The sequence below is a fragment of the Montipora capricornis genome, chromosome 6 (genome assembly GCF_036669925.1).
Source record: "Montipora capricornis isolate CH-2021 chromosome 6, ASM3666992v2, whole genome shotgun sequence".
Taxonomy (NCBI): domain Eukaryota; kingdom Metazoa; phylum Cnidaria; class Anthozoa; order Scleractinia; family Acroporidae; genus Montipora; species Montipora capricornis.
The window spans coordinates 16366490-16393931 of record NC_090888.1 but is presented as its reverse complement, the minus strand read 5'-3'; the positions used below and the strand labels follow the sequence as shown (position 1 = coordinate 16393931).

General features: G+C 39.6%; 2 protein-coding genes across 5 annotated transcripts in view; one reads left to right on the top strand and one right to left on the bottom strand.

Moving 5' to 3' along the window:
• The window catches only part of LOC138051623 (dystrobrevin beta-like), a 49638-nt gene extending 26339 nt beyond the window's left edge, over nt 1–23299 (top strand). For 2 of the 4 annotated variants that reach the window (XM_068897856.1, XM_068897854.1), the window contains exons 16-20: nt 2088–2103; nt 2719–2822; nt 3489–3696; nt 21729–21996; nt 22285–23299. In XM_068897856.1, coding sequence (XP_068753957.1) covers nt 2088–2103; nt 2719–2822; nt 3489–3696; nt 21729–21996; nt 22285–22706 — 1018 coding nt within the window. In that variant the 3' untranslated portion in view covers nt 22707–23299. Of the gene's footprint in view, nt 1–2087; nt 2104–2718; nt 2823–3488; nt 3697–8815; nt 10084–21728; nt 21997–22284 lie in introns of those variants that run through there. The other 2 variants (XM_068897858.1, XM_068897857.1) reach the window with 1 other exon arrangement.
• A 2579-nt stretch (nt 23300–25878) lies between these two features.
• Nucleotides 25879–27442, bottom strand: part of LOC138051622 (CTD nuclear envelope phosphatase 1A-like) — a 16882-nt gene continuing 15318 nt past the window's right edge. Inside the window, exon 9 of the mRNA XM_068897853.1 lies at nt 25879–27442. This exon is cut by the window's right edge and continues 105 nt beyond it. Within this exon, the coding sequence (XP_068753954.1) occupies nt 27402–27442 (41 nt within the window). The 3' untranslated portion in view covers nt 25879–27401.

Below are 27442 nucleotides of genomic sequence, written 5' to 3'. Positions count from 1 at the left end.
TCTTTAACTGGCAAGATATCAATTAATTATGACGCTCTATCATTGATGTGGTCCTTGTAGGTTCTTCGTTGCCTCGGAAAATTTTAATACAATTTTAAAATTACTTTTTGTTTTGGATTTGCGAATCTTTACATCTAAGAATTTTTTTTAAATTTGCTTTTTGAGAAATGACAGACTCAGCTAAATAAACCTATTACTGTATTTCCCCCGGCATCCAATAGCATGCTGAGCATAATTTTCTTGTACATCTCCAACCAAACCCTAAACATATCTTTGGAGCCAAAAATATTTTCTCATTAGTTCTCCACCGAGGAATGTATTGGCATTGAGAAGATTAAATTTCCATTTACGGTGGAATAAATTCAATGGGTGCGGTGTCATGGAAAAGATTTCGTTTCCACCATCTAGAACCGTTTCCAGTGTTTCAACCATGTCAGAATCAACGCTAAATTTCACTCTTTTTTGGAAATTTCCGTTTCACCAGTTTTTAGGGCCGTGTCGGTTGTCTTCTGAAATACGTTTTGGAAGGCCTCTTTATCTTTTTGTTTTCGTCTTTGTTTCTTTAATTTTTTTAGCTTGATTTTAATTGACAATTTCACTTTAGAAGGAACACCCTGCGAGAAATCTTTCACTTCCGTTCGATTTCGAAAATCATTTCCAAAATGTTTCACATTTAATCCCATATATGTCAACAAACAGTATGAAACTGGGCTGTCACGCTACAAGGCAATACCCTTTCCTTAAAATTCAGAGAACATACAGGTCGGTTTTTCTGTGTATTCCTTGAAAACAATTTCACGTGACTTAATAGTCCTGAAGAAACAGGCGTGGAGTTTATCTCTTCGTCGTTCATTTATTATTACGGAGGTTGAAAAATCGGTTCATCGCGTCCCTTTAGATATATTTTAGTGATTTCAACTCAGTTTTGGCTAATGAAGATTAACATTTTTCGATTGTTAAGATAAAATCTTATGCGATATGGCTTGAAATTGTGGTTTTTAAAACTAAATTGCTTTGCTAGACCACTCAAGTAATGCAAATACTTCTTTGTCTCAATTATCTGTACTTCTGTTTGCCGTATCGGAACAAGGAAACGGCAGGTCTTTTAACTAATGCTACCATTAGACTTGCCGCCCGATTTCTTTGATTTGGGTTGTGTTCAATTATGCATATCCTAAAAGAATCAATCAAAACAAAAATATTACAATTTGTGGCCTGCTCTAGTTTTCCCACGCGCACCCTACTGTGTTTTTCCCTCTATTCTGCTGAAAATTGGAGAATACCTTAGCTTATGGAATGGTTTGGGCGATGAGGAGTTTATTTTTGCCTGGAGCGCCGAAAAGATATTTCAAAATATTTTTTTCCTCCGTTAGACCAATACCGATGACAACGACAACGAAAACCTCTTTCGAAAATGAGTGTTTGTGCGATCGTAACTAATTTGCGATTATTCGATCTTGTTCGCGTTGCACTGTGTTAGCGAAGTAACCCACATATGGACTGGGGAATGTTCTTTGAATTATTGGTGAAAATAAATTATGAGAGATTTACATCGAACAAGATTGAGAGAGAGAAGAGAGAAGATTTGCGTTGTGGTCTACAGCCTTTGCAAACAACGATTGACCCTAACGAGAATGTTTGTTGAATGTCAAATTATCTCTTCTTTTCGGATAATCATAATAGCGCGCACTATGCGATCTGAATGGATTTCTCGTCGATGCGTGCGCATGCAGCTTTGATTAATATAATGGTGTTCTCACTTTGTGTTGAATGGCCGCGCTAATTCGGTCAGCGCCGAAATGAGCGCAGTCGACGCGACAATCCCTTTTTGTAACCATGGGCAACGACTACTGTTTCATATTTCTGAGATTGCGCAGATGATCCAGAAGACCATGATTCGCGGACTTCCTTGTTCCGAACAAAGCAGAAGTCGTTATTGCCTGTGCTGAGCAAAGGAGACGTGGCCTCTGGGAAAGCTAGAATATGGCGTGATTTTCACTTGCTTTTAGTTCTTTATTCGTTTACTAACTTTTCGGTGTTTTCTCCCGTTTTTTTTTTCCGGTTTTGGCGTCGTTGACAACTTGAAGACTTGCGGCAAATTCGGTAAGTAACATAGACGGCAATTATTCCTTTGAATTTTACGTGTCGTCCCGAGGTTAGAAATTGAAGACTGACTGACTAGCGTTAAAACAAAAAAGAACTTTACTTGATTGCCATTGTGAAATAGTTTTATGGATTCATTTTTTGTTTGTTGTTTGTTTGTTCTTGTTTTTTTTGCGTTGTGAAAATTGCGTTAAAATACTTTTGTCTTCTGTTGATATTCCGCAATTTCCTTATACCACTAACTTGCCACCGCTGTGGAAAGAGAGCGAATAATATCCTTATGAAGTTATCTCCACTCCAGTCCTGTTGTACACAACATAATGTAATGAGAGTTTCATTCTTAACGATAAAATGATCGTTGGATTGAAGCGGAATGGATCGTTGATCCTGTTTTGGTGCGCGACTTGTGTTGAGAGGAGGTCTTAGTTTTGGAAACCGATCGTGTTTCCCTCAGTCACCGGGGAAGAAAGTCGCATACGAGACCAAGTCTGACAGTCGAGCCGAGGACGACTAGTGGTACCAGCACTGTGCCATCACTGGGCCACCACTGCTTCCAAGGTCTGCCCCATATTAATGATCGAGAAAGCTATATATCTTATCACTGTCTGTTTTTAGCGTCAGAAGCCGATCGGTGAGGTAAGCAAGTCGTCCAGCCAAACGAGCATTGATGCCAACAGAGAACAGAGGGAGCTTATGCAGATACTGCAAAACAAAAACAGGTAATTTGTCATTCGTTTGAAGTGTTGGAAGAAATCAGATTCATCTTTCACATATTAGAAAAAAAACACGCTATTTCGCCGTCACTTGTAAAGTCGACCCGACTGTTGTAAATGTCAGGTGGTGAGATTCTTAGAACTGAAAAATCGTGTATGTGAAGATATTGGAGGCGGCGAGGCCGGCTGAATATGTTGACGGGTCGTGACGACCCGTCTAGTTCGTGACCGGGGCCGTCATTTAAAAAGTCGACCCGACTTTTGGAAATGTCAGGTGGTGTGTAGAGACGAGGTTAAAAAAAAAAAAAAAAAAACAAGAACACATAGTCGCTTGGCTTTAAATCAACAATCGTCAGATTGAATGTTCCGGTAGCTATTAGCATTTATTTTCATGGAACGTTTCATGGCAAGGGCCATTTGGAAATGCGAAAATTGAACACGTTTCGAAGTTGTGGGAAAAGTCACTAGTTTGCAATTGCGGGTGGTTTAAGGTCTTTGTCAGTGACAAAGTATCTTTCATTTTATCATTAAAAAAAGTTCGATCGTCCGGGTGAGTGTAGTCCTGAGAAGGACTGTTTGAGATGACATTGACTGACGTTTCGACAACCTGAGCGGAAGTCATCCGGGTTCAAACCATTTACAATTTTTCATTTTATGATGTCCTTCTTTTAGGATTCTTCTCAAGGAAATTCGACGCCTTCGAGACGAGCACGAAGAGGCATCCAGGTCAGCGGCGCAGATCGCACAAAACCCTCAGCTATTGGCAGAGCTTAAGTTGCTAAGGCAACGAAAAGATGAACTCGAATTGCGCATGTCTGCACTCCAGGAAAGCCGTCGCGAATTGATGGTGCAGCTGGAAGGATTGATGAACCTGCTCAAAGTAAGTTTATAAATTGCACCCGTCCTCTTATTTTTTTCGTCTAATGACTCTGCACAACTTAAATGAAAAAAATTAAAGTAAATTGGTTCGAACGGTTTCAAAGTAAAAATACAGAATCAAAGTTTGCATTTGTAGTCCCTCGCTGTCGTTAAGGACGGTGCCTATTAATAGGCCTTATTCACGATAGCCGCCATGTTGGTTTTCATGTTGTCATGCAAATTAGCCATGCGTTATGCTCGGGGGCAAACATTGAAAAAAACGCAAATTGCGGTAAGTCTGCTCAACGAAATATTGAAATAACGTTGCAAAAAGTCCATTTTAGTATTTAGAATTAAGTACCTTTTGTAAAATTTTATCTTTTGATTGCCTTTGTCATTTTGACTTTCTACTTCGTTATCTCCTCATTTTTCAAGAAAAAAACGTCGAAGCAACTTGTGTAATGATTGTATTTTACTGCTTAGGTGATAAACATTCAATGAACGTGAAACAAATCATGTGTGTGGTTAAGGTGTTCGTTATAACCTCTCGAACTTGTGTTGTTTGCCCCCTAAGTGTGTAGCTAATTTGCATGATAATAGCAAATCCAACATGGCAGCCATCGTGAATAAGGTATTTTTGCGAATTTTTGCGCGGTTTACTGGATATGATGGAAAAGCAGATCTTAAAAAGTGTTATTGAAATCTTAAAAGAAAATTGGGGGTAACCACGCATTTTTCAAAAATAATTCATGAATAATATTTGTAAGAAGCTTTAAAATACAAATCAATGTATGGTATTCTTTTCCAATTTGAAGCTTAATCATCTCTGGAAAATGCATGGTTACCCGAATTTTGTTATTGGATACAAAGAGGACATGGTAAGTTATGCTTTCTGCGTATTTTTTTAAACCGCACAAAAATATCCGGCTCTGTATAATAAGCACCACCCTTAGGAAATCCGAGTATCTCGAGATGCGCAGAACATATGCGCAATAACAATAGTAGGCACCGCCCTTAAAACCTCAAATTTAGTGATTTCGTGTCATGTTATGCATAGTACCGCAAAAAATGTGAGCCAAAATGCGTGCGGCACGTGCAGCACGTGCAGCACGATTGTTTTCCCGTCTTAACCAACGTTTCTTTCTTTGCCGTGGCCGTCGTCGTTTTGTCAACTCCCTAATGAAGAACAGGTGTCTATCTTTCTCTAATACGTCACAAACTGCTTGGCGACGTTGAGTGAAAACAGAAGTGCAAAGTGTCAAATGCACCACAGGACCCATGCCTCCCAGGAGTTGGTACATGGGACATCGTCAAGCAACTTAGCGCAAGTTTAGCTAAGTTTGAGTAACTTGTGCGGCATCTAAAAAAGTGAATGAAGGGGGTAGTTTCTAAAGAAACTGTGGTGCTGCGTCGGTGGGGAAGTAGTATACAAAAATTTGGTTTTATCAACGGAGTTGATAATGTAAACTGGCCACCGTACAGAGATTCTATTTAAAAGTGTTATGTTTAGGGGAAAATGTGCAAAATGTGTTCGCTACAAGTGGACAAATTTGTCTTTAATAATTAGCAACTATTCGCCGATGTGGAGGTGGCTAGTAGCCACCGACTAAAACAGTGAGATAATACAGCACAAAAAGATGATTTTAACTCATTATTTTTATTCCTGCAAAGATTACAACATTTTCGGACGCTAATTGTTCGGAGGTGACTAGCAAACGATATCCGGTGTTTGAGTAGCCAATGAGTGCGCGCGTTCAACGCTATCCACTGTTTTAGTTAATACTAATGAAGGATATTTGAGCTTAAGGGATCATGACATTGCTTTGTGAGGATGACCTCAGTCATTTTCTTATATTATCCTTCTTAAAGCTCCTTATGCAGCTCATCAGTAGTATGTAATGCCTTAGGGTTTCTTTATTATCCCGCTTAGCCTCTTAAAGTATCCTTATGATTGCTTCTCTTATTATGCTGTTGAAAGTAACTTGCCCTTGCAAAATCCGAGTTAACTTTGAGAAGTCATCCGTATGTCTAGTTTCAGAATTTTTCTTTGATTCTTTTGAGGACTCTGTTGGCTTCTTGAAAAGTTACCCATGTTTGTTTAAAATACGGTTTCTGTCATGGTATGATTGGGGCCAAACAAAGCACGCAGAAACATAAGAATAGGTAAACAAGTAGTCGGAGTACGCATATCTTTGAAACTGTGTTTAATTTAAATCAACGATGGAATTAAGCGCAAATACACAGGCTTAATTTTGGGGACAGCAAGACGCGTTCCTGAGATGATTGGATCTCTCGAACACACTTGCTAGTCAGAGTAAAAGTTAGAATGAATGTACTGGTATAAATCGTAAGTTTGTATGCTAATACCTTTGCCTTTATATGTTACTGCGATTTTTATAATTCTGCGTAGTTCATCTTCAACCACCAACGGCCAAACTGCGTTTTGGCTTCCATTAAGCAAACTTTTGACGGCAACCGCGGATGACGAAATCAATTGATGCGTGACATAAACCACCAATCAGTATCTTTGATTCCCATGGTACATAGTGGTACATTCACACTAAATGCCGTTGGAAAGCGATGAAATCTGTACGAATCTCTTTACTGAAGAATTTCCAAAAGCATGTCATAATGCTTTTCGATCTGTGAACTAAACAAAAACTCCAATTCACTTTCCGGAGGCGGAATCGATCTTCCCGGCTGTGTTCGGAAATTTGATTGATGGAAGCCGAAACGCAGTTTGGCGCTTGGCGCTTGCCGGCGAGATTCCGCAGAATTATGAAAATCGCAGTACTTAAGCAGAAAATAATAATAATCGTTACGTAGTCTTCCTGGTTGAAATCAGAGATAAAATGCGCCTTTCATTGTTCAAGACGTTGACTGATTCTCGTTCATTTCTAACAACGCCAGCTTTACAAAAAGACGCCCTGCAAGCGTTTACTTGAGATGCCTTGTGCCGTAGATGGAAAACTTTATTCATGGAGCTTGCGGGTTTTTTAATAGTGCATTATTCTGTAGATGTCATTTAGAAACTGAAGCTCGGCATCTTTGATGTGAACTTTTGACTCTTTTTATCTTTTGAGCGTCGGAAAACAGCGATCTAACGAGTGCGACATCCTGTATTCTCAGTTTATAAATTTAAACCAGCTGCATCCATAAACATAAATGGTTCATTATCACACATTCGTAAATTCCGAAAGGAGACACGATGAATCACCGTGACGTGGATTCTGTGGTCCATTTTTCCTTTTACACGGAAATGACAAATCCCAGCCAAACTCATTTTACGACTTGGTGAGGCTGTTCCAAGGAATAGAGTGACTCTCTTTTTCTGGTGAACAATGTGGTGTTACCAGTGAGCGTGACTGTCACGCGTAGCGTTTGGTCACGCATTTTGTCGGTGAACCCCAATGGCCAAGTCGGAAAGTCTTTATAAGAAATAAAGTAGAACGCAAACAACAAAGCACTTTTCTTTACAGCAGCAAGGAAAATGGCAAGGCAAGGCATGGCTTGACGAGAAGCACAAAAGAAGAGGCAAAAGAATGTTGTTAAGGTTGCTTTGAGAAACACTGACGGCGCGCCCCTTTTGAATTTTCATAAACGTGACTGTCACGTAAGAATGCAGGCGAAATGAACATGGTTTATCATGTTAGCTTATGAAAGCTCAATGTCTAAAGTTGAAAAAAGTGGCTCGTGCTGTGGGTTGGAGTCAAGGAATGAGGTCTTCTAGAGCTTGAAATGATTTCTTATTTTCAGCTTACACACAAAATGGTGTACTTTCCCTTAGTGAAGGTACCTTTGCTTATTACCGACAAAAGTAAGAATTGACAAAAAGAAGATGGCATATGTTGTGTATTAAGCTGCTTGTATATATCAGTTACTTTAAGGCGGAGTTTAAAACTCGAAAATGTTGAACTTGTTCCATTCAATGTAAACGAATAATTGTTTCTTCTCTAAGATATTCTTCCTTCTGTGAAAAGAGGTCTTCAATCTCGACCATGAACAGAATTTTTTTAAATAATTATTCCTCATTTTGAATGACATAAACCTCCCTCTCGAAACACTTGATGATAAAAAGTTTCAGTGTTTTCCAACAACATGCGAACTGAAATTTTCTGTTTTGATAGGAGCATACTCGGAAAATGCGAGTGCTCATTTGCCAGAGTCGAAGGTCTGACCTTCCGATTACTAGTTCGGATTTTCTACCAATGAGCTACGGAGCACACTCGGGAGAATCCGAGTCCTCATTTGTTAGAGTCGAACCAATGATCTTCCGATTACTAGTTCGGATGTTCTACCAATGAGCTACAGCGCACACTCGGGAGAATCCGAGTTCTCATTTGCAGGAGTCGAACCTACGATCTTCCGATTCCTAGGCGGGATGTTCTACCGACTGTTGAATTAGGTTCGTGTGACAAACGTCCTGTATACTGCGCTCGACTAAAACTGGCGGATTAACGGTTTCATTTTTTTCTTCCTTTAATCACATTCATGGCGACAGGGAACTTGAGGGGCTAAAACAGAAACCGTCAAATTAGGATCAAAACCCGCCAATCAAAAAGTGCCATGTGGCCCTTTGTCTCATTCCACAGCAGTGACTGTGTCACTGCTATTTTTGAAACAGCAATTAGCGGGATGAAATTCATAGGCAGGGTGTTCATCCAACCAAATGGCTATGTTTTGCACAGTGGAATCTCGTGACTTTCATGACATTAGAGTTCGCATGTTGGTGAAATGATAAAGACTACTGCGTAGCAAACCGATTAGTTTCGAACTGAGCTGCCGGTTAAGAACAAAACAAAGTGGATTAATTGAAAAATCTAGGTAGGACGTGAAAAGGTTTTAATTCTTTTGAAGGGTTTTTGCTGGATTAAAAAGGCAGAAAGCAAGAAGAAAGCATTTTTATTGTGTTATCCATGCGTTTGTGCGACGCCAAATTGACATTCGCGTCTTTGTGTACTGCAGGCAAATTGAAGCTGCAGATCTTTTTTAAAGCACAACCTATTTATTCGGCTTCCCCAAAACCTCAGTGTTAACTTAGGATAAACTTCGATTGACGAAATTTCCTGCTAGACGCAATCTTAAAATTCGCCCAAGTCCTGTTTCTGTTTTATTAATCCGCTTTGTTCTGTCTCTTGCAGGCAGAGAACCTCTGAACGAGACTCTCAAGAGGACGAATAAACAGTTTTCAGTTTGGTTTCAATGAATTAAAATTAAAGCTCCACAGTACTGTAGTATATATCATAGATAGCACAAATACTGAAAGTGACACTAAGTTGTTTAAAAAATTCAAGGCTACAAGAAAACTAGGAACGTCAGTTACGACATTGAAAAAAATTAATAAAAATTATAGCGTATTTTGCAAGTCGTCGCCATATGACATGCTTTGACGTCACTCTTGTTTATTACAGAAAAGCGTCATCCCCATGACGTCGTCAAATCTAAAATGGCGGCTGCAGTGAAAGCACGCGATTATGTTTTCTTTTGTTAAATCGATAGTAATCTTTGCTAATTAAGCATCTGACAGGAATTTTGAAAATGGAACTTATTATCTATGAGATATGAGATTGACATTGACTGGATTAATTTCATATGAAATCCATTTGTAGTGTCAGTTGCACGTTGCCAGGGTAGTATTTACATTAAATCGATAAAGTTGTGTTTCTTACCTCTAAGAAACTGAAGTTATTTTTAATGCTTCTTAAACAATTATCAAATTTAGTTTTTGTGTTTTTCATTTTTTTTAATTTTAAAGGCGAATTCTATTTAACAAATAGATTCCATGTTGCCGAGCGTCAGTTCAGTAAGAGATCACAGATAAAGTCAAAATGTGGTAAGAACACTGATGTTCTTACGTCTTCTATGATATATTATTTAACACACGCAAGGCAACATGGAATCTAATTTGTTTTGTATAATAAAGAATAAAAGTTTTTGATGATGACGTCATATATGCGTCTGTCCTCTAGTAGATCATAGGTGAGAACCAATCAGAATGCGTGCATTATTGAGATTATTATTTAAATACTGATAGAGAGGATTGTGGCTGGTGCAAGTCACTTTTCCTGCAATTGCAGGCAATGTAGTTATGACTGACTTTGTGAACTGAAAGGTTGAGTCGTTTTGGTTTATGCCAAGAACGGGGACGTTCTGTTTTGTTTACATTTGTCTAAGTTTTTTCGAAATTATCGATATTATTCGAAAGATATCGTTATCAAATTGTTTGCTTTAGAAACCCAATAAAGTCATTATAATTAACCTAGAGATAATGAGTTTTAGATAAAAGGTCTTAAAAAGTCTTATGTTAACGGCTTTATTAAAGATCGGAGATAATCGTTTTAGCGTCCTGGTCACGTGTAACATATTTACGTCTGTCATTAAATACATTAAAAGTAATAGCGCCAAGCATATCTGTGACTCCAAGACGTTTTCTTCTCCGTCGGAAGGACGTGGAATCCGTCTTTTTTGTGGTTGGTTTCTTTTGATATCAAAGGCTGACTTTCACAGAACTTTGGACTCTCGTTTGGACGATTTTGTATCCACTTCTTTTGCATTCTACTTCGCTGTGTGTTGGCTTAGCGAAGCTCGTGTATTTCAACCAGTCAGCTAAGGTAGATCCTATATGAATGCTGATTGGTTTTATCATCCATTTCTTGTCTTGTGATTGGTCAGTGTTACTTCTTTTGGTTCAGTTAGGAAGACAGGTCGAGAATTGTTTCCTTTGATTTTGTGAACACCCACCCTAATTACTACCATTCCTTGAGAAGTTTACCAACGCATACACTTTTCTTGTCATATATTTATTATCAGCTCTTTTTTCGTGTCATTTTATTTCACAACTCGAGACACTGTATACGATGAAATCAAGGCGTTTGCGCTGAGAAGTGTCTTTAAATCAGTGCACCAAAATTCTCAGTTTTAAATTGGAGCGATTTGGGAAGAAAGTAAATTTATAATAACTGTCCTCTTGATTGCTTTAACTTGCCGTGGTAAGCTGTCTTTTATTCTCTCGATGGGATAACGATAATGAACTTTGCGTTAGCAACGATCTTGCTATAGGTGGAGACGGCGTAGACCATTCAAATCAATGAGAAGAAGGTAAAACTGGAGGGTCTGGTAAAAAATCTCTCGTAGCAGAGTACTGAGAGCACTACCAGACTCGCTACAGCTATGAAACCGAGGTCGCGAGAATCGAACCCGAGACCCAAAGTAGAAGGCGAGTGCTTTTACCGGCCGCTTCACCGGCTTGATTGGGTTAATTTAGACATCGTGACGGTGGCGGTCGATCTCCTGTACTGGTCAAAAGACGTTGCGCTGCAAAGAAATGATGAGAAGGAAAAAATTTCAATTTCCAAGTTACAGGTCGTTGTAAAATAGACCTTCATATATTAAAATTCAGCTTGATAGTGAGGCAGTGAGGACAAAGACAATGGAAAGTTGATGATATGTGAATATTTTTCGCATTCATTCCAACGTGTTTCTATTGTTTTTGTCCTCACAGCCTCGCTATTAAGCTGAATAGTTGATATTTCGAAAATGGCCTATTGTACCAACACAGTCACTGAGGTCGGAGTGTCAAGTTCTGCCTTTTTCCTTTTGGTTTAGTTAGGCTAAAATAATGAAATAATAAAAACGTTAACAGATAGAGCGGTTTTTAATTGAGTGTTGAAAGTAATTAGCGAATTGCTTTGGTTTTGCATTACTGCACTCAGTGATTGGTTCAAAGTCCTCGCGTCACTTTTTCAACCAATCAGAAGTGAAACCAATCGTGGCTCGCGAGCGCACATTTTCCCGCGCTTTGTGTCGGCTACGAGTAATTACTTCGAGTTTTGATTGGTTTACTGGATTTTCTCCGTCCTTTTTGATTGGCCAAAGAAATTACTTTGATTTTGCTTTTACGACACTCGATTGAAACTCGCTCAACGTCCAGAAATGCACGGAGTTAGATGTACAAAGTAATCGTCTCCCCCTTTGGTCTCCTCCTTATTTTCAACAATGCTTACGTCTACGAATACAAACAATTGTCCCCTGGTCATCGGTCCTCAAGTAAAGATAAACAGCTACATTTATACCCTCACCAAAAGATGACTCCAACCCTTACACTCACCTTGTTGCTAGAAATAGTTAACACTGAAATTTTAAGACTTAAAAGGACACTTAAAAGGACTATGTCACGCAAAAGGACATACAATACAATACAATACATACTCAATTGACCGCTCCCCATAGGGGCTTTTCAGGGCCAATGAAACACAATCAACGAAACAACAGAACAACAACTACAACTGCTAAGAATTCCAACTGGCCGGAGGCAAACCAGTTGGCTATTTACAAGTGCAGCTGGGAAGTTGAACCAGTGACTACCAGGATCAAATTCAACGAGTGGCCAGAGCGGCTCTTGAACCCGGGATCTCCGGATCTCAAGGCAAGCGCCCTAACCAGTGGGCCACACTGCCTCATGACACTCAAAATGCCAAACTTTGTCATAACCACCAAAACTGTTGAACAACACAAAAGATGCAGCAAAAGAAAAGAGAAGCATGGATGGACACAAATGGGCAGGATTGAAACAGATTGCATTTGGCCGGGTAATCTTGAAAAACGTCGGACGTCGGTGCGACGTTTTTCAAGTTTACAGTAAATCGCCGGGTCAAAGGTCGTTTTTTGTTCAGAATCATCTTGTTTGTGATGTGACGATAATTTTATCGCTAAAGGAATTCCACATTACCATTTTCGAGTTTTAAACTCGTGATTAACTAAAGATTTCCCCTAAACACCCTAAAATATATAACATGACATAGCCCCTTTAATCAAGGTGAAATTGTTTGGAAAAACATGAAACGCTTTTTCCAATTACGTGCATTTCTGGGGATAAGTGTTTTAAAGCGAGTTACAATCGAGTGTCGTAAAACCAAAACTAAAGTAATTACCTTGGCCAATCAAAAAGGAAGGAGACGATCCAGTAAACCAATCAAAACTCGAAGTAACTTCAGGTAGCCGGCACAAAGCGCGGGAAAATGTGCACGCGCGAGCCACGATTGGTTTTGGTTTCACTTCTGATTGGTTGAAAAAGTGGCGCGACATTTTTGAACCAATCACTCATTGAAGTAATTCAAAAACCAAAGTAATTCGCGTTTTTGTAGGAATTCAATTTCATTCAGAGTATTGAAAATACTTCAGTGGAAATCCTCACCACCCGCAATGCGTGCCGGGCTTTTACCTTGGTTTGTAGTTTGCACCGGTTCACACCAACTGGATTTAACTCATCTTAAATCAAGTCCACAAGAACATAACTCAACGAAACAGGAAGAAAAACAAAAAAAATCTACAATCTGAAAATTCATAACCTTAAAACATTTTCGCGATGCAACAGTTCTCGCGACACCTAGCCCAGCTGTATTTGGTTTCTTCAAAAACTTTCTTTCGAAGTGGGAATTGCCACTCGGAATTTGCTCTGCGACTGTGCTCGCGAGGGAACAAAGGGTCCCATACCGAACTGACGTTACTGATTTGTATCAGAGTTGCTCTGTGAAGCAACAATGGAAAGTAGTTTGTGGTGTTCACCTGAAATTCAAACCGTTCGACTTCCTCGCTCGGTCGTGAGCCGTACTATGACCAGTTTCCCCATCTTGAAACCCAAGGAAACAACGATTTTTTTTTTCAGAAAAAAAGGTAATAAAACAATAAAATACGACACAAGTTTAGAGAATTATATTGTAGCAGCAGAGTTCGCCGGTTTACTGTGTTAAAGCAATTACAACGAAACCAAGCTTAAACTCTGCCTAACTGAAGAAAAACAAAACGTGGTTTATCTAAACCGAGTATTTTTTAGCTTGTTTATGTTCATGCGACGTTCACACCGAGCAAAAGTTGTTAAAATAAGTGCCATTTTCTTGCAAAAGCTGTCACAACCTTGTAGCTTTATGTTTTCTAATGCCGTTTTCTGGTTTCGCGCGCCGTCAGTCTCCCTGTTTCGTGCACAGCTCTCTCGATTTCCCTGCGTCCACTTTCCTCTCTTCTCTTTTCTTACACTTGGCACAAACGCCTGTTTAAATGCTTCCTAGCATAACCGTTAAAAAGTACTTTCTTCTGATGTTATTTCTTCTGATGTAAGGCTTGAAATAAACGTTTGAGTTTTCTGACGAAATTGTGAAAGATTCATATCACTTTTAGCATGGCACTTATTCAAGGTATTTCCTGTCAATATTGAGCGTCGTTCCCTCGCTATCGTTAAGTGGATAATGGATATATTATCTCTGTGAACTTTGTTATGAAACAAGTCCAAACAACCGCTTTGTGGTCGCTGTTTAAGACTTGAGACAAACGTATTTCCTCTTTTAATGGTGTCGGCAAAGCTTTCAAGTCTACAGTAGAAGTTTCTTTCGCCGCCGTTAAACCGGAGCTCTTCACGGCCATTTTCATGCGAACGTTACGTAACCTGCTTTAGATTCTAAAGATTGAGGAAGCGGAGGAGATGAACTTAGTTACTCGTCTCATCCTCATCTTTGTTACTTGATGCAGATTCAACTCTAATTTACTTTTAAATTTAAAATTACTTTTCTTTTATACTCAAGTATTCCAGCTTACTGTGTAATAATTTTCTAGAGCTGTAACTGGATTTCTCTTGTTTCTTAGTTTCGTTGTCGATCAGTGTAAAGTAGGATAGATGTACCATCGTGTTAACGACAAACCGTATACGCCGGGATAAAATTTGCATTGCGCCAAATTAAAAGCGAAGAAATTTGTTTCTTTTTGGCTGGTATCTCTTAGGTAGAAATATCTCGCACTTTCCCAAAGGATTGAGACCGGCTGGAATATTAAAGGCCACCGACAACCAGTGTCCTTTGCGCGCCTTTGTTGTTGTTATTATCCGGGCAATCGAATCGGCTGGTTCGCTTCAGAAACATCCCGTGAAGAAGAACTTCTGCGAATTCGCTGTTCGATTTGTTTTTTAATCCAAACGCCTCCCTCCTTTCGTTCCATAATCTTAATCTTGAGCCAAATAACATGGCGCTTTTCCTTCCTTGGCGGACGACCTTTCTTCACAGTTTTCATTCGCTTTTAACACGAACACAACACCCAAATAACGCCAAAAATACAATATTTAAACATTAAGGAAAATATTAACAAAGTTTGAAGCTACTGGGCATCCAAAACACGACGATCTGAGGCGGTGGAATTTGACTTTTCAAGAAATACTAGTTTCTGTATTACAGAAAATGGCGCCGATAGCTTGCACGCCCGCAAAGACTTGTGGTTGTCGGTGGCCCTTTAATATAAGAGAATGATCATGCTTCTATGAGAAGCAGAATTCTGCCGTTTGCTGTTTGCCGGAATGTGCGGGTAACAAATATTGTAAAACTCGTTCGACTATCTTACTGCTTTCATGATTTCACCAGGGAGAATTTTTTTCAGGGCGGCAAAATTTGATTTAAGTCGTTCCCTGCTCGCTTTTTATGGAATTGTACTTAACTAATAAATTCATTTTAACAAATCAAGAGATTTCTTTCATTCCTTCCGGCCTAGTAAGTAGCACCCTCAATGTAAACTCTACTGTTTCTCTTTTTATCATAAATTATATTCTTGAGTTTCAATATTTGTAAGTTTGAATTTATAAATACCACTTTCAAATGTAGTTGCCGTTTACAAGACTTTCAGCAAACTGAGTTCTTAGTCTTAATTCAAGCATGTTGGCCAATACTTTGTTGTGGTATTGGTTGTTTTGAACAATGAGAAACAAGTTTAACTCTGTAAGGTTGAAGTTAAACTGCGGTTTAAGCATTTATATAGCTAACTTTCGGTATTGGATATCATTTTACGCGTGTTTAGAAAGCCTTTTTGCTTTCATTTCAGTTGAAAGTTTGAGGGAACATAAGTTTCCAACGTGGCCTTACAATCGAGTCAATCGTACCCATGGCTTCAAGCATGTTTCGGAAAATGTCCCTAAAAAGATTCTTAAGTAACTTTTATGGGTTCAGAATAGCAAAAACTATAAGTGCTTTGCTAATTTATTGGAAGAATGATAAGAATTTCTGGCCCTGCAAGAGGACGAATACAGGCTTTCATACAAAGTCCATTAGAAGGTAGCGTTAAATTTGCATAGGCGCCGTCTTAGCGGAAAGAAGAACAATGGTATTGCATCAATATCTGTCTTTTTTTTAAAATGCATTTTAGACTACTATGGATAAAAACTGGGAAAGATTCTAAGAACTTTAGAAATAACAGCAGCTTGGAAAGGTGTGCATAAAGGCATTACATTGCGTCAAACACTGGCAGCTGTTTTGGCATCTATTACGCTTCTCGTCGTCATTCAAGTGCTTTTCTGAAACTGCTTACTCTGCCAGACTGTTAAGCCGGTATCTGATGGCTTTTGCTAGGGATCTTATCTAATCATACTAAAAAGGACTTGTTTTTGAGACAAGTCTGCGTCTACATTCGGCGATTTTACTCCGCCTTGTGTCGTCGCTTGTCCCGAGACAAAGTCATGTGACGTAATATCGAAGAAGAAATTTCAGTGTTTTTATTTTCTTATTAATATTAGTGCTAGACAGGCCACAAAAACAAATGCATACTCTTGTCCAGCAGGGAATAAGTTGGATGGCTGTTAAGTGTTAGCAAGAGTCGCTCATTTCTTCTAACGATGCGTTTCGTTGACCTGTGGTCATTATTTGTCTTTTCATCGCCATTCTAAGAGCTTGCTGTGAATTTTGAGAGTCAGCACAAAAATTCTTTGTCAATGTGCGCTGTCAAGGGGTTGTAAGAGCTTGTGTAACTTTGTCGGTCTAGAGATTCAAAGGCATTTAAGGTGCCGTTTCAAAAAATGTTTACAGTCTCCATATTATAATGCCGTCAACTTTAATTTCTTACTTATTCGGAGGGACCATATTAGCCAATTTAGGTTAGCGCGTCAATACCGTTTTTCCTTTTGAAAGTTACACTTAAAGATATGCAAAAAGAGAAGTCGCCGTTGGATTGATCGTGTTTTCGTCAAACCTTAACCGTGACCTTGAGGAAGTCATCGTGTCGTGTTTAAAGATGACCGCTTTGTTTTGATTGTCCTAATGAAATAGTGTGGTGCAATTCCAATCCTCGCACATGCGCAGTTGATTCTTTTACATGTTTCACTTATCAGTTACGTCACAAGGCTCAGCTGGTTTGAAGTGTATTTTATACTACTGTAGTTACGCAGTTTGAATAGTGGCATAAAAAAACATGGAATGTTTTACTGATTGTTGGGATGTATTGTGAACTGTTGTGGCTAGCGAACCTGCAAACCGTGTCAAAATTCAATTATATTAAAGGCTTTTTAGTTAAGAAAGAGTTCACTTTTAGCAGTGTACTTTCTTGAGTATTCTTCAGAACGTACTTGTTAACGAAAATTCAAATGGTTATTAACGTTTTGGCCACGTAAGGTCTGTAAACTATGTTTGGTACAGAATATCCTTGGTATTTGATCTAGTTTAGTGGGTTGTTTGTTTGCGGGAATGAATTATGTAATTCGCTTAAGAATTTAATTTGCACAGTGAAAGTTTTCGCAGAACTTGACGTTCACACTGTGATCGTCTGGTCGAACGAGTTTCAAAAGCTACTCTGTTGTTGCCACATTTTGCTAAACGCCTAAAGCAGCAGTAATAGTGTTAATCGACTGACGACGACAGAGCGACTGGTAATCAAGCCCATATGTAGGCAGCGTTTACACGAACCCCGTTTCATTTGTAACTGCATCGTTTTTGATGCGGTTGAGCCTACTGTTTACACGACACCGATCTAGACCGTTGGCGAAACCGGGTCGATTTGAATACGGTTACTATTTTGGCGCGAAATTTGCATTGTTCGATTCGAAATGGTAAATTTAGCACATAGTGCAGCGATTGCTTATAATTATACCATCACAACTTTGAATTTCTTGCGAAAACACTTCCGTGTAAACACTTCCAAACCACATCGATTTTGAAGCCGACGTGTCATAAATGAGGGTGTGTTCTTTTAGAGTGATTAGCTCTATAAAGTACGGTCATTGGAAGATGGCTTTGAAGTTTTAGTGATATTGTACTTTCTAGAAAAGTAACATTTTAAGCGATTATTTGGTTGGAGTCGTTTCAGCGATTGTTCACTCCCTGGTGATATTGAGCTGCGAATGTACATAATCTGGATTTTCATCTACGGGCCATTCTCGAGGATTCCTTTTTGCGGTAATAAACATCCCAAAGGACGTGTGCGTGCATAAGTTTTCCTAAGATTTGCCTCGATTGGTCTTCACTGAAAATTTTGACCTATGAACAGTTCTAGGGGCTTCTTAGGGCCGATTTACACGGTACAATTTTTGTCGCATGCGACAATGGCTTACGACAGGCCCACGGCATGATTTACGATTGTTGTGTACGTCAGAAAAAATGTCGTAGCATTTTAAAACATGTTTTAAAACGTTGCGACAATCGTAAGTCATGTCGTAGGGCTGTTCTGAGCTTGTCGCATGCGACAAAAATCTTACCGTGTAGATCGGCCCTTAGTGAGATCTTTTCATGGCTCCAAACGAAATTAGCAGAAGTTTCTTTTTTTTAACGCTCCCGTACAACGATTTTCCCACGGACACAAAATTAAAAGTCTTCAAACGTTCAAACTTGCTTATAACTGACCGAACGTTTTGCGTCTTAGCAAAATTGAAGTTATTGTGTGTGTTAAGATTCTAATTAACCGTTTCCTAAGAGGCATTTGGCACGGTTGTGGTTTTTGGATGGCTAACATTTTCGCTCTGCTAGATTCGCATTTTTGTTTAACTATCCAGCTCTAAGCCAGAAGAGGAGGAAAAAATCCCCAAAATTTGGCGAACCAAGTTTATTTCAACATTGGATTCGCCATTTTGAATTTCTTTTTCATGACGTTCTGAAAACAAAATTTCAAATTAGATTTAGGAAGCTGTATTAAGTATGACAGAGCAACATTCAATATAGCAAGCTCTTGGACAGGAAAATCTTGAACGATTTCCGATTTGCAGCACTCAAATCGCACTCTTCCAAGGGGTCCCAGGGCATTCTTTCAGAAATCATTCCATTGTGCTAACCATGGCTATTTCTGTCAATTAGCATTCAATCCGACCGGATGTGATTAATTTCCGTTAATCGGTAGAACTAGCAATTTTTCTCCAATAGTTGATGTCAATTAACTTGTTTGTCGGACGTACCTTTCTTTGAAATACGGTGATTTAAAGGTAGATCGGTGTTCCGTCTCTTCAGAAACCTTTTCACGTAGATCTTCCGTCGTGTTGCTTTCACAGTGAACAAAACATCGTTTCTCCGTTTAGAACTTTTGAGTTTCACTGGGTCCAAAATAATTAAGCTTTTAAAACCCACAGTTGAGCAGTTCTAAATTTATCCCGCCCTTAACTGGGTGTTAATTTAAAATATTGGCTTTGAAGGTTGCAATCATTCCAAGAGTTACAAATTGACCCTTTATCTTAGATCGGCATCGCATTAACGTGCTTAACTCGATTCAATACTTGCCTTCGCACCCTCAAATAGAACCGCTATATTGCACCGATACGTGGCTCTCTTAACAAGGAGAGACCTTAAATATCTTGAGTTTGTAATTTTTATTTGCTTTACAAATTCCATAGCGTGGGCTGAAGAGTTAGCTGCGATCAAAGCAACATGTTTGCCAAGTTTGTTCCTTTCGACAAAGTCCTCACTTTTTGCAACGGAAATAAGGGATTGTCCTCTGTAGTCGTATTCTTTATCGTTACAAACGTTCTTGCCTTGTTTTCACCGATTTTCGAGCCCCCTTGCGTTTCGTGTTCGCTTACAAAGACTGTGGCGGAGTATGGCGGATGTTCTTACAACGCTGTCCCGTTTACTTCGCTTAAGGTAGGGGTTTGTTAATATTTTGAAGTGGCTGTCTTCGTTTTCGCGTAACATCTCCCAATTCCTTCGCCCGTGGAACTTACAAGGGATGTCGAAAGCTCATCTATTTTGGCGCAAAAATATTGCTGGAAATTCTTTCCCTTTTTTGGCGTTAAAGATTGCACACTTGAGCTCTTAATTTATTAGGAAAGAAGTAGTTTTAGACTTAACGACAAGTGACATGTTTGGTCATTTGTTACTAAGTTCTTGAAATGAAAATGTCTGCGCGTTTGTTGCAACGCGACCGGTAGCATTTACATTCTTGGTATTTCAGTACATTTTATCTTCTGTTAAAGTATTACTGCGCTGATATTTCCACATTCACAGCCTTACATTTCATTCATTTGCAGACATATAGTTGATTCGGCAGTTCCGGCCATTACTTATATTCCCCTTGTTTTAAACATTTTTCTCATGATATTCTCTTCTTATTTCTTACCTTTAAGCCAACCCCTGATTTTCCGTATCTCTCAATCGCAGTATCGCTAAGAAACATCAGAAGCAAGATCGGCGCCAAACGTACTAAACCTCCTTGTTCAACATTTTTTTCCCGTATTCGAACTTTCTTCGCATTTGTAACGGACGATTTCTTCTTGGGTAATGAGGGCTTTGAATTCATGTGTTTTCGGGTTTTCCGACAGGGGATGTATTTCCTTTACCTTTTAAAACTTCCACATCAATGCTAAAACTGCGTGAGTTCCAATAATTAGCCAACAGGCATAGCAAGGCGGACGAATAGAGTGATCCAGTGAATTAATTTGAAATTCATGAAAACATTCAAAGGAATAAAATCGCTGTCTTAACTATCTTTCAATTCATATCTTAAGGCCTTAATTAGTAAAAAAATTAAAATTTTCGGCACGGTAGCTTTTCTTTTATTTGAATTTAGTTGAGGGAAAAACATTTTGAGACAACCTATCCAAAAGACGGTATCACTTGAGCCAATGTTTAAGCATTTCCGTTAACAAAATGAGTCTTTTTATGGTCAATCATAAAGCGAAATAAAGCAATATATGTGTATTACGTAAAAATATTTTGTGGTCGCCACACGTGCATTTTTCTCTCTTCTAGAGGCCGCACGTTAAGTCAGGAGAAACTGAAGTGTCTTTTGATATTGCTCCAGTGATTATGGTTAGAGCAATTTTCAATTGAGTGTTGAAAGTAATTAGCGAATTGCTTTGGTTTTGCACTTCACTCAGTGATTGGTTCAAAGTTCTCGCGCCATTTTTTCAACCAATGAGAAGTAAAACCAAAACCAATCCTGGCTCGCGCGTGCACATTTTCCCACGCTTTGCGTCGGTTACGTGTAATTACTTCGATCTTTGATTGGTTTTTACTGGATTGTCTCCATCCTTTGTGATTGGCCAAAGTAATTACTTTGGTTTTGGCTTTACGACACTCGATTGAAACTCGCTCTAACGATATAAGTTTATAATTATTTGAAGAAATTAGGTGTTGCCCACCAATGTGCAATAATTAACTCTTTCGTTCATTTTTTTTTTTTTTTTGGGGGGGGGATGTTTTTTTTGGGGGGGGGATATTAACGAGGTGTTCGTCAATGTATTCAAAGCTGGTCTTTTATCTGGTGTGCTGGATATTGCATTAGTTTACTCAATTTTTCCGCGTACAAGGGAATCATCAGCATTATTCGTAATCTGTGGAATTTGTTATCGCACTTACAGTTCTATCAACCGACTTTGTCTGGGTTGACTAGTATTTTTTGCGAATTTAACTGTGGAAATTTTTAAATCTAACCAAAAATGCGATCTGGAATAACCTAGAAGGCGTCGAAATGGTTTGAAATTTCTTTGAAGCAATTATTTCACCGTCCTTGAAGTTTTGCACAGGCAATCTCTGGGGACACTGACACAATGGGACAGTGCACTGGTGGACAATGACCACCAATCACTAGCCCGTCAGCAGGCTCTTTCGTTGAAAATGGCGAGCGGTCGAAATATAGGGGCTTGGTTACTAGTTTCTGAACTAGTAACGAAGCCCCTATATTTCGACCTTGTGCCATTTCAACGGTAAGAGTCTGCTTGCAGGCCAACCAATCACCAGCATAGTGGCACAATGTCATCACATGACAGGAAGAATCTTTCCTTGTTTTTGCTAACTTTCCCAGTATCCTTATACTTCTTTGCTTTTTGTTTCACAGGCAGGGTCACCACGGACGCAGCGAAGTCCCAAGGCCCAGAGAATGGCCGAGTCTCCAACAGGTGACATATTTGGCAAGTCGCCCGTGGCCCCTTTGATTGTTGAACCCACACTAAGTTCCAATCCTCCACCGCTGAGTGGAGTTGATGGCGACATCAAGGAGGCTTTTGGCGATCGCGCGGTTGGTAGAAACTTGAGAGATGATTTACTATTGGCTGCTGACAACGTCACTAGTGCCATGTCCTCGCTTGTCAAGGAGCTTAACTCGGGTAAGACTGGTCGTGAGATTTTTTCCTGTTGCAGAAGCGAAAAGCTGCCTGGGTTGTTCAAAAAGTGAATCGCATTGACCATCAAGCGGTAGAGCGCTAGTTAATGATCGAATTGAATTATCCACTTCAGACTTGTCTACCACTGCTTTAGTTGCGATGATCTTACACTGAGATTCCCACTGACATATGCCGCGTTGATAACCTGAGCGGAAATCAGTGGAATCAACATGAAGTACTTTCATTTGGTTACTGTCTAAACTCTAAACCTGCTGTTTCTTCGTTTTTCAGAAGATGAAGATGATTTGGAAGTTAATTCTCCGTTTTCAAACGGCAAGACGAATGATACTGACTTAGATGTACTAGAGCAACAAGTCAATCAGATTCGACAGTCGCTAGAATCCCATGATGAAGAAGCCAGTGCCAATTTTTCCAACGGTGACGTTGTAATGGCCGAACCGTCTCAAAAGGTCATTACCCATGGCCCGAGCAGGAACGGAAAGAACACGAAGAATCGACGTGTGGGATCCGAAGGCGACACTGACACGGACGACGATGACAGCCACCGCGACGTCCGCCGAGATTACAAAAGTTCGTCCCGAACTCAGATGACGGACGACGAGAGTTATATTCAGACCGACGACGACACTCTCCGAACAGACGATGAAGACATGGAATGGCAAGAGGCGATCAAACGATGGGTCAATCGTTAGAGGGTCGCGTTCAATTAATAGATTTTCTTAACTCTTATTATAGTGAAGTTATATTTTTGTATTTCTCGTTCGTACGGATTGACAAGGCATACGTTTTAAAGACATTGGTTTCCTCTTCTACCGTTTTGTCAAAATGATGGTGAAATAAGAACAGTACGTAGCTCGCACATGACGTCATCGGCGCCCTATTGGATGATCTGAACAATCGATCTCTCATACACCAAATCTACCAACCCAATGTTGTACCCAAGTCAAGTCTCGCGGGGTCAAGATTCTTTGCGTATTGTATTTGCATTACAATGTGGCATTCACATTTAAATGATACGGAAATACCTTGTACATCATTGAGTTAGTCGATTTGGTCTATTAAGTTCTTTTTTTCGTCATCCAGCATTTGAACATTTCATCATTCTTATCTGCGTCTCAACCGATCGGTTTGCCTTGTTTTTTTTTATCAACTAGGTTTGTTTTTAAAATTTAAGTCCACAAAGATCCCTTGTCACTTTCAACGCGCATAAAGTTGCTATAAGGGTCGCTCGCATAGTTTTACTACGACAACAATAGTGAAATTAATAAAACCGTGTTTCAATAAACCCAAAACCTATTTTACTGAGGTTCGCTTTCCGCACGTTTGTTGGTGTGCCGCACCAGTGGTAACGAAAGAGTCTTAACGTACTATAATTATGGAGAGGTCAAGGTCGGTGCCTGCTAATTCAAAGGTATTTTTACCGGTTTACGAATATGTGGGAAAAGCAGATGTAGGACGTGAACGAGACTGAATAATCGCGAAAGACTTATAGACCTTAATCATAAATGGAGCTCAATTTATAATTCTTTTGTCGAAGTGCAAATTAGCCAACCAAGCCTCGATACCATACAGTGAATTGAAAAGAATTCATGCTCTAAAATGAGGCTTGGGAGGCTAATTTGCACGTGGACAAAAGAATTATAAATGTTACCGCCATTTATGAATAAGGTCTATGATAGAGCCAAGTTATACTTTGAGGTGACATTTTCGTCGACCGTCGCCGTCGTAGATCTTAAACTCCCCAATAACGTAAAATACAGTGAAAATACCCATGTTCATTGAACGGTTTTGTCGAAACCTTAAGTAATCTCCTTTGCTTGGGTCATGAAGCAAATACGATGTCGACGAAAACGAGAGCGTCACCGGAAAATATGATGATTTTCTCTTTACTGCAACTCTTTTTGATTCCCAAGTAAAATTTGTGTCAGCTGTCCTGGAATTAAGGTGGCTCAAAACAGTTTCAACACTTTGAAGGGGCACTCTCTTTAATAGAGGATTGGCGCTTCAACACTGTATCACGTAACAGAAACGTTGCGGTACCATAATGAAACACCGATTATTTCCAAACAAGATGAGATCATTATTGTGACGTAATCCATAATTGTGGCAATGGGAAAGCCCAGCGAAAACATTCTTTATTTTGGCTTTAGTTGCTCATATCTCAAAAGAACTGGGTGAAACTTATTATTTATGGCTGGAAAGTGACCAGAAGGCCAACATGAAACTTTCAGCAAAGTGTGAACTAAAAAATTCTCTGCAGCGGAATCAGAGCCACCTTAACAAAATCACAGATTTAAAGTGGTGTTGTAGTGCTAATCCTTCTAATAGGAACGTTGTTTGAAGGCGTTGAAACTGCTTTAAGCTTTCTTAAATCGGCCTAAACGCCGTTCACAAAGATCCTCGTGTGCTTACGTCCTCCACGTGCCCTTTAACCAGAATCCTAGCTCACAAACAGTAATATATGTTCTTAGAAATACAATGGGCCACTTCAGGAAATAACTAATCTCGTACCCAGATCTCCCAGGGTCATACAGATGGGAGAGTGAGATCTGGGTACGAGATTAGAAAATAGCGTAATACTCTTTGTTTGTCCCCCCAAATTTTGAATAAGCATTGTTTTTGTTTTCTCTTGGGACCATTGTACGAAACTGGGACCATTGTGAGAAACTGGAAACAACTCTTATGCAAAATTTGGGGGGACAAACAAAGAGTATTATGGTATTTTCCGAAGTGGCCCGTTGAATTGTTCATCGTCGCTCATTACTCATGGGCCATTCGCACGAATGCAATAGGACATCTGCATGATGACGCCATTTGACTACAAGTACCAGAATCCTTCAGGTTTCGCTTTTCTCATATTAATTAGAGCTACTGTTGTTTTTACCCCACTGGGAATACAAAATTTAAATATGAAAAAAAAAAAAAACCAACTGAATTGTGGTAGTTGCAGTCAAATGACGCCATCGTGAAAATTGCCTATTACAGAGTGTTTTCACGTGACGTCACGGCAGCCATGTTGGTGTACCTAAACAATGGAACTGCAGACATAGACCTTTTTGCAGATAAGGCGGCCATTTTGATTTCTATTGTTTCGAAAGACATTATGGGATGTTCAGGGGGCAAATTAAAATGTATTTGCCCCCTGGGCATCCCATAATAGCTATTTGAAACAATAGAAATCAAAATGGCCGCCGTAGCTGCAAAGAGGTCTATGTTGGTGTACCCAAGTAATCCTCCGGGAATTGAGCTCTATTATCATGCAAACCTTTTCTTTTGTTTCGGTGGTAAAACAAGGTTACTGATCACGTGAGTGAAAACACTGTAGGACACTTTGCCAATATCACACAACTGAACGTGTGACTGAACAAGGCGGAATAGTCGTGAAATACTAAGACAGCGCAAAGTTACATTTTGGAGTGGCGTTTTCGTTGCCGTAGCTATAGCCATCGTCGTTTCTTAAATTCCCCTTTTGAAAACATCCTCGAGGACGAAAACGCAAAAGGTCGAAACCAAAAGCTCTCCATGCACAACCCACACGTGTGTTTTCATTACGGTAAGTTAATTGTGGACGGTACGCGAGGATCGCTGTCACCGGCGTTTATGCAGATTTAGGTCCACAAATTTTACATGGTAATCAAAGAGTTGCAATAAAGCGAAAAGCATCAGAATAACAATAAATCATCTTTTGCGGGGACGTTCACCTCTTCGTAGACAACATCTAATCCTATTTGCTTGAGGTTACCAACTCAAGGTTTCTTCCCAAGCACAGCGGCTGAAACGGCTTTTACCACCGGGACGCGAAACTTGATTTTATACGGAGGAATAAAGGAATCCACACAAAGTTATCGCCACACTGGCGACTCCATCGTCAACTGCAATATTTTATTTTTTGCTTACTCGTTCTATCTGGATCCCTTAGACCTCACAAAGGCATCCGCCACAGTAAAGAACTTTCTTAAGACACTGTATATACACAGACAAGTAAAAAAAAGCAGGAATTTTGTACAGAATGCAGAAAGGAAGAGCCCGCAGAGTTTCAATGAAGTTTGCGAAAGAAGCCCATTCGTTTTTCACCACCACTAGGAAGGACTGGAAGTCGTCCCTCGATGTGTCCATATTGGTATGTATTGGTTTGTATTGGTCTGTATTCAAAGGCTACAGTGTGGGCAAACTAACGTTAATTATCAAAGGCCAAAACAACCCATGGAGGATACTTCAGAGAGAGGGGTACAACTTTGCAGAATTTCCCAAAACTTGGAAAAAACATTGAAAACGCCGCCTTTCAAGCGGGCAGAGCAGCTCTTAGATTTCTCGACAGCACTCAAACGGAGATTCACAGTGCTGACTTTCAAGCTACAATAATACTTCCTAGCATGTCTCGTTCAATTCCCCTTAGCCCGGGATATCAAACTTTTAGTATCACCCAACTACTGGACTAATGCAAATCCTGCATTCTGATTGGCTACGCTACTTGAGGACTATTATTAATAGCCGCTTTCTTTCGTTTTATTCCCAAATAAATATTTCTTTAACTTGCATTTGCTAACTTTATTATTGCCTTTTCTGTCCGACTAGTTGGGTGATACTAAAACAATTAGACTCTTCGCCCTTAAGGGCCACGGGTCTAATTGTTAATTAGCCTGTCACTCGAAAGAGCATACAAACACGGGTCCGATATTCCTAAGATTCACTATTCTCCTGTTTAAACGATTTCAAAAAGATCGCAAAACTGAATGTGGCCACCTTTAACCACACTTTGTACACAAATTATGTTTTAAGTAATTCACATTCTTTCAAGCCGAAGAGGGCTTTCCTTGGCGTATGAATGATTTGTTGGTGTAGCTGAATGGCTCAGTTTCTATCGAAACTATAGTTTTGTGCAGTGAGTGAAGCACACGAAAGTCAGTGAATTGTTTTGATAAAGGTGACCAGTCAGTGACTGTCCAGGGCCCTTGCTCAAAGATCCCACCAAAAGGGCATCCTTTGGTCCAACTGACCTAAAGTTTATTGATTGGCTAAACACTCTTGCGTCTTTTTCTCAACCAATCAGAATCTTAATAATAACAGTCGCGATTTCCTCCACCGCGTTTTTCCTGCGTCTGGCGCCGGCTGCAAGAACTTCCTTCAAGTTCTGATTGGTTTATCTCGCCGCCTGTGTCGCCGTACGCATTGGCCAAAAATACTCCCTTGGCCCAAGTGATACAACAATCAATAAAAAAATGCCTTTCAACAGAAAATTAGTAGAAACTCTGCGAGCTCGTGATTATTAAAAATAACTAATTCCTCAAAGAAAAGTTTTTTTTCCCGTAACGCTATCCTGCACCAAAGGCTTGCATCGGTGTTGCTGATGTCCAATGAGCTTGCGCGCTGAATTTCCCTTGGCTGGATTACCACAACGAGTGAAGATGTAGATTTCGACTGAGAATAG